Raw genomic sequence first — 7,268 nt, 5'->3', positions numbered from 1 at the left:
CGTGGCCCAATGATGGTCGCTGCAGCATAGCCACTTTGGGAGTGCAGTGCTTGGGCCACAAATTTAGGCTGTAAACAAAGAGAGCTCCAATTACATCAAGAATCAAATGCATGGGCCACATATGCGTGGAGCGCACAGCCAGTCAAGGTTTAAACCACCCTGGCCAGGCCATAGTCGCCAGGAGGGCCAAAAACGGCGATGGGACCCGTTCCTTGCTCTCCACAGAACACTTTGGTCTGTGTTAGCATGGAGAGCGGCAGGACTGCTGTTGCCCATTGCCACCTGCCGCGATCCTCATTGCTGACGACTCTGATCCTAGGATCGGTGGTTTATTTTTTGTGGTCACACAAGGCTGCACTGCAGAATAGGCTGCAGGGTATCAACGGTGCGGCTCTATTAGGTCCCCACGGGTGCTGTTACTTGTAGCATTTTCTTTTGGCGCATTTGTTGATGTGCGTTACAGGGCTTGTGCCAGTCTGTCAGCCGCTAGTGGCCGCAGTGGGTAATATTCCTTTATTTGATCCAGGCACAGGAGCATTAAACTATAGATCGTAAATCAGCTATTGAAGGGGTCCATTCAGCAAGGTGTGCTCCGAACTGGATAGTTTGGTCCGAGTATATCAGGATCGCTTTGAGGCCTTTCCAGTAGCCACTGCCCACAAGCGTGCTGCTGCGAAAGAGTACCATTGTCTCTACTGTGCGTGTCTGCGTTCTTTTTCCTCGCTCTTCTTCCCTGCTGTTACTATTACTTATTCTTGTCTCGTTTTGGGTGCAACATCATCCATTAGTATTGCTGCGATCGATACTGCTAACAATGCTGCTATCGGTCCTGGGTATGTCTTTGCATGCGCCTCCGCAGGAGTATCTGTGCGAGTACCTGTTCTAATGGGCGAATTTCATTATGTGGATGGAGTGGTCGTAATGCACTCGTCCGTAAATGGCTCTAACCGATGGTGGCGCTGGCAGTATATAAACCGGCCGTTGTACCTCGTTCTTTTCTTTTCTTTTCTCTCTTCTTTTCTCCTTGTCACTGCTTCAACGTCAAGGTAAGTAATAACATTCAGCTGCACTCTCTCCACTCCTCTCTTCACAGCTCCACACTATATGCTTCCACTCTTTGCACCTGCACTCTTTGCACCTCCACTCTTTGCACCTCCACTCTTTGCACCTCCACTCTTTGCACCTCCACTCTTTGCACCTCCACTCTTTGCACCTCCACTCTTTGCACCTCCATTCTTTGCACCTCCATTCTTTGCACCTCCACTCTTTGCACCTCCATTCTTTGCACCTCCACTCTTTGCACCTCCACTCTTTGTGCCTCCACTCTTTGCACCTGCACTCTGATATCGTCGCTCACCTCTGCACTGCTCTCTCTCCCCTCCCTCTGTCTCTTTCTCTCTGTCTCTGTCACTCTCCTTCCCCCTTCTCCCCATCGTTCCTAGAGCTTTCTTGGACTTTGTACACCGCAAAGCCAACCGTACGAGCACACAGCGGGGTTCCCTGTTTTTTCTGTTTTGTTCGTTTTTTTTTTCCCCCGTATTTTTTTTTTGGTATTCGTTTCTAGTTTTTTTTGTTCATCACCGGGACGAAGAACACGAAAAAACTATGAAAATGAAATCGAAAAACAAAAAATCAAAGATGAGCGGCCCCATTTCTGAGGCCTAGGGCTAGCAGTGGGTGGCGAAGAGCGGGCCCCCGTCTTTGCATTTTTCTTGACCAACAGTTCCGTTCTGAATAGCAATGAGCGCAGCACTTTTGGCCATTTTTTGTTGTCATGACCCATGTGGTCTGCTCTACGCTTGACGGGGCGGTTTCGTGTTGCCGAGAACACCCTGGTAGGTTTAGTGCCGGTGATGATCGGGGCATTTGTTCTGCGCGATTGGGGGTTGCACATGGGGTTCGAGGGCTAATAAAAAAAGATGGGTCAGTGGGGGTTGGTGAGTTGCTGCGTGAGATCCATTCTTTTTTTCCCACATTCGTGGTTTTTTGGGGCACCATGGCTTGCAACCTGCTCGAGGTGTGCCCTGCACGGCCTTGCTCTTCTGAGCAAGTCTGACCGATGGCAAGCCAGCTTTCTTCTTTTCCTCTTTTTTTCTTTTCCTTCTGCAAAAAAGACTAGAATTAGAATAGAAGTAAAATAAAGAGTGAAATGAATAGAATAGATGAAATAAAACAAAATATAACGGATACAACGGAATAAAATGAACCAATATAAAATAAAATGAAGTAAAATAAAAATATTACAGAATGGAATGAAGCAGAATGAAACGAACTAAAATAAAAAAAGCAAAATGAAAAATGAATTACAGGAACAGCCATTGTCTGCTCTAACAACTGCATTGTGCGATCGATAACGTGCTCGTCTTGTGCTGGAGGTGTTGACAGCGATTTTACTGGGCGACATGATGCAGCTCTTTTGGCGATGCTTGATGCACTTGCACCAGTAGCAGTAGCAGTAGCAGTAGCAGTAGTAGCAGTGTCATTACATCGAAGTTTCTGTATTGGTCTCCGTCCAAGCTGGCTATCAGTTTTTTTTCCTTCTCGGCGGCAAGTGAGACACTCTGGTAACCGGTTGCAGGTCTCTTGCGGTGTCACGCGAGCTCATGCAAAGAATACGCGTAACAGTATGTCAATACATGGACGTTGCACAGAAGCGCCGCAGTTCACTGCTGCGATGTATGTCTAGCTGGTGGTGGTGTCTATAGCAGACCAGTGAGCTGGATATAAGTCTGGAAGAGGATGCATGCAGCGATGGTTGTGCTGTGTAGGAATGGATAGCTGGGCCTGGACGCAACTCGGGATCACTACGCGCGTGCATATTGGGGCGAAAAGGCAGCCTTGCTGGTTTATGTCCCATATGGCCATCGACAGCACTGGCCACTCCATCTTTTTCTGGCTAGTTGGTCCATTTAGTGCTAGTCTCATGCTTCCTTACTTGCTTGCTTGCTTGCCGTGGCACGGTAGCAGCATGCTGTCATCTTTCCTGGATGCCGAAGAGCAAGGCAGCTGCTGCGTTGACGAGGATACTCCAGGTCCTATCTGGTTTTCCCCTTTATGGTTTTTTTCTGGTTTGGGGTGTGTCCTGGACGACCTTTACCCTTCTGAGTAAGACTGACCGATGGCAAGCCGACTTTCCTAGGTTTTTTTTCCTCCTTTTCCATTTCTCTCTCTTTCTCTTTCTTTTCCCTTTCCCTTCTACAAGATTATAGAGTAAAGTAAAGCTAAAGAAACGAAATAAAGTAAAATAAAGTAAATGAAAATGAAACAAAGAAACAGCTATTGTTTGCTCCAACAGCTGCCTTGTGCGATCGATAACATGCTCGCTTTGTGCTGGAGGCGTTGACAGCGATGTAACTAGGCGACAGGATGACGATGATTGGTACACTTGCACCGGCGGCAGTAGTAGCAGCAGCAGTAGCACTGTGTTGGCTTCGTTCAAACTGGCGCATTTTTCTTTGCGGTAAACCCTCCAAGTGGGATACTCGGATGGCTAGCTGCAGACTTCTTGTTAGTCGTAGAGACCCATAAAGGTCTTGCCTTAGACCGCCTTGATTTCTACTTCTCTATGGCGGACTCGCTGGGGTAGCGACAATGGTGCAGGAAGGGGTATCAAGGTTCCACTTTTTCATACCGACATCTATGCGGCATTGGGCTTCACGTACTCGCTGCTGACGATCTTCCAGTCGATTACAATTCAGGCTCATTGTTGTATCAGTTTAGCGCGTATGTTGCACCAGAGATTGCTGCATAGTGTTCTATGGTCGCCAATGATGCTCCTTGATACCTCTTCCATGGGATATATCCTCAACCTTTCCAGCAAAGGCCAATCAGCGGTTGATAGCGTCTTTCCGCGCTCTTCTGCTGTGTACTCAAGGACAGCCTGCTAGGCCCCTTCGGCTTTGGTTCTGGTCGCTGTGTCGACGTCCAGCTTCACCTTCCTTTTAGCTTCATATATCTCTTGCTGCATTGGTACTTCTTGACAACGTCCCGCAATATCTGCAGGCTGAATTCTGTTACTCGATCGTCGTTTTTGCGCTTTTCCGGGAAATACTCGGTGGAATCAGCACTATTCGCACTTACAGATGGCAAGAGAGGTTTGTCAAAGGCAACAAGCACAGCCTGGGCCAGAATTTGAGTGCGTTCTATCTCGGCATTGCAGGAAACTGTTGACCCTCGTCCCATTCTTGAAACTCTGGGCTCCATCAATATATATTTTTTTTTTTTTTAGATCTACATACTTACCCATCGTATCACTGGCCAAAACATCGCTGTGGATCCAGGTCTTGTGGGCCTGTCGTTGAAATATGCACTCAGTATCACACAGGCTCCAAACTGGATAGTCCGCCAGCACACCAAGCTCGAGTCCAATATCGTAGCCGTTGGGCGTCTTCAGGAATACGTCGATCTCAAGCCTGAAGCCTCAGAGATCAATGCTGACAACCGTCCACCACAGGAATGGCCAACTCAGGGGCGCGTCGAATTCATCGACTACGAGACCAGATATCGTCCAGGACTCGATCTTGTCCTCTGTGGCGTCAACTGCTCGATCAACCCTCACGAGAAGCTCGGCATCTGCAGCCGAACAGGAGCAGACAAGTCCAGCTTGACCCTGTCGCTCTTTCGCAGCGTCGAGGCCGCCAAGAGACAGGCCCCTGTCGACGGCACCGATATCTCGGCCCTAGGGTTGTATGATGGCCACTCTCGGTTCTCGATTATCTCCCAGGATCCGGTCCTGTTTGCTGGCACCATTCGGTTCAACTGGATCCCTTGGGGACAAGGCCCGACGTCGGGCTGTGGCAAGCACTCGAGGTCTCGTATCTCAAGGACTATGTCTCGGCCATAGGGGGGGGAGCTCAATGTGATGGTGCTTGAGAGAGGCGGCGATTTCTCTGTGGACCAAGGGCAGCTGATCTGCTTTGCACGGGCGGCGCTTCTTCGCAAGGCCAGCTTGTTGGTCCTGGGCGGAGCGACGGCTGCGGTTGGTCTGGAGACGGCAGCGCTAGTACAGGCGATTATTCAGCAAAGTTCCGCGAGCGCACGATCCTGACAATCGCGCATCGGGTCGACACGGTGATGGATAGCGACAGGTTCATGGCACTGAACCAGGGACGGATGGTGGAGTTTGGCACGCCAGCGGCATTGCTGGCGGACCAGAGCTCGATATTTTACTCTCCCGCCAAGCAGTCTGAGAACGCGTAGAATAGCATAGCAATAGGGACACACGGCATCCATGAAGCGGGGTTGTATATGCCCATAGTCCAGATGTGTGCCCAGATGTGTGCCCAGGTGTGTACCCAGATTAGTGCCCAGATGTCCTCTCAGATTCATAGGTGCCCCCAGCTAGACTTTCAGTTGCCTGATCGGCCATCAGCCGTGCCGCTGCCCTCCTCCACGCCAGCCACCAGCAAGACCAGCACCTTTGGTATGTCACGCGCATTGGACACCATTATACCGCTGTCGAGCACCTTGTCTGTGGACGATGTCCAGGGCTGCTTGCATGCGTGCCTGCGTTGGAGCCTGCTTTGCCTTCAGCACAAGCCTCGGCTTCAAATGCGGACATTCGATCATCCGGCGACTCCATATCCAAGAACATGATACCCCGTTGAGGATCCCTTTCTGCTTGCTTTCCTCAAGCGCTGTCCAGGACTCACGGATGTGACGCTTCTGGCTATCCTGAGACTCGTGCAAGGAATCTACTACGGTGCCCTCGGCACATCTTTTGATTTTTTCTTTCATGTGCTATATCTTCTTTTTCTTTTTGGCACCCATTGTGACACAGCGGTGTCAGGAACCAACTGTGTGAAGGCACCTAACATTAGCGGATGTTCCGTTTATTGTATTCTAGCTTGGTGACTGGGACAGCTATGCGTGGTCATCTGAACCTCAGAAGAGAGAAGTAGGAGCTTTATAGCGCTAAAGTCGGATTGGCACACCTGAGCTCACGTCGATCGACTGCCGCCGATATAAGGTGCTGGCCGAGACGGCAACAAGTCGAGCCCTTACTGGGGCTCATCCCCTGCAGCTAAACATACATTCCAGCAGTGAACTACAGCACTTGGAGCGATAACAAGGTATATTTGCTGTGCGCGTTGTGGAGTGTGGGTTGTGCATTGTGCAACATCCATGTATTGACGTACTATTACGCGTATCCGTTGCATGAGCTCGTGTGATACTGCAAGAGGCCTGCAGCCGGTCTAAAATTGAGAGCCAGCTTGGACGGAGACCAGTGCAGACACTTTGATGTACTACTACTGCTGCTGCTGCTGCTGCTACTGGTGACTCGGGGCCCAGGCTCTTAATTCGATTCAACTGTCTAGCGTATATGGGCCGGACACAAGTCGTGCTTGTCGTTACGCTTGTAACCGCCTCTATTTGATTCACGCATCCCGTCTGGTGAATACATCCGTTGAATCCTCTGTTTGAACATCAAAAATCAAGATGCAAGCAAGGCTACTCTCCGTAAGAGGGACGTAACAACCATTTGCGGCAGTAAGTGCGCTTGGTTTATGAAGAACAAGGAATGAAGTCAAGACAAAAAAGCACTGGAATTGAAGCGCGTTTTCATCAAGGACGACTGAGAACATTCAAGTGCTGTAAAATAAGAATATCGTTATGGTACTACTGAATAGATTTATTGTTTGGTGTTTACATTGAGAAAAGAATAACCAGAGAAAGCAAGATCACCTCAATACGTTGAGTATAGAGTTGTCCATGCATGTCACATCCAGACGAGATCCAGGACCATGGCTGCATTTGATAGCAAACACACAATCCTGCTCTCACTTCCGGTGCTTCCTCAGGTAAGAAATAACGAAACGAGATACTTTTTGATTGAGAGCTGCTTCCACACTTCTGCAGATGCGAAACCATAACAAAAACGGAGCCATTGCCTCGAGACATGGAAAGGGATCTTCGGTTGACGAGGACCCTACCATATCTCAAAAAGAACGACAACAACTCACTCGGAATGATCGTAAAGATCCGGACATTCGGCTTGACTTGAGATCTCCAAGATGGTTCACGATCGATCGTGGAAGGCAGTGAGACAGACTATCGACGGCGGCAAGGACTGAGGATCACGCTCTGGGGACCAAGTATCTCGCTTTGCTTTGGGAGTTCTTGTTCCTGGCTGCGCTGCGAAGAATGGAATCAAGAGATAGGGAGAGGACGAAGGAAATAAAGGAAGTGTATGCACCAAACAATTATTTTTTTTCGGGGACTTTGTAACTGCTTCTGTTGAAGAAACTTTCAGGTTAGTGAGCACAGCA

General features: G+C 49.3%; 2 protein-coding genes across 2 annotated transcripts; one reads left to right on the top strand and one right to left on the bottom strand.

Moving 5' to 3' along the window:
* Positions 1 to 1,458: 1,458 nt before the first annotated feature.
* Positions 1,459 to 3,449, bottom strand: BC939DRAFT_490009 (uncharacterized protein; the record flags this gene model as incomplete). Its single annotated transcript, XM_051559436.1, has 3 exons — positions 1,459 to 1,906; positions 2,308 to 2,496; positions 3,384 to 3,449. The coding sequence occupies 3 exons, from the start codon at positions 3,447 to 3,449 to the stop codon at positions 1,604 to 1,606; spliced, it is 558 nt and encodes a 185-aa protein (XP_051416091.1). The 3' UTR covers positions 1,459 to 1,603.
* Positions 3,450 to 4,082: 633 nt separating this feature from the next.
* BC939DRAFT_473868 (uncharacterized protein) lies at positions 4,083 to 4,843 on the top strand (the record flags this gene model as incomplete). The annotated part of the gene is made up of 2 exons (XM_051558379.1): positions 4,083 to 4,094; positions 4,229 to 4,843. The coding sequence occupies 2 exons, from the start codon at positions 4,083 to 4,085 to the stop codon at positions 4,841 to 4,843; spliced, it is 627 nt and encodes a 208-aa protein (XP_051416090.1).
* Between the last annotated feature and the right edge of the window lie 2,425 nt (positions 4,844 to 7,268).

This window comes from Gamsiella multidivaricata (genome assembly GCF_025024155.1).
Source record: "Gamsiella multidivaricata strain RSA 2152 chromosome Unknown BC939scaffold_8, whole genome shotgun sequence".
NCBI classification, from domain to species: domain Eukaryota; kingdom Fungi; phylum Mortierellomycota; class Mortierellomycetes; order Mortierellales; family Mortierellaceae; genus Gamsiella; species Gamsiella multidivaricata.
The sequence above is the reverse complement of the archived record's forward strand: the minus strand, read 5'-3'. Positions and strand labels throughout refer to the sequence as shown.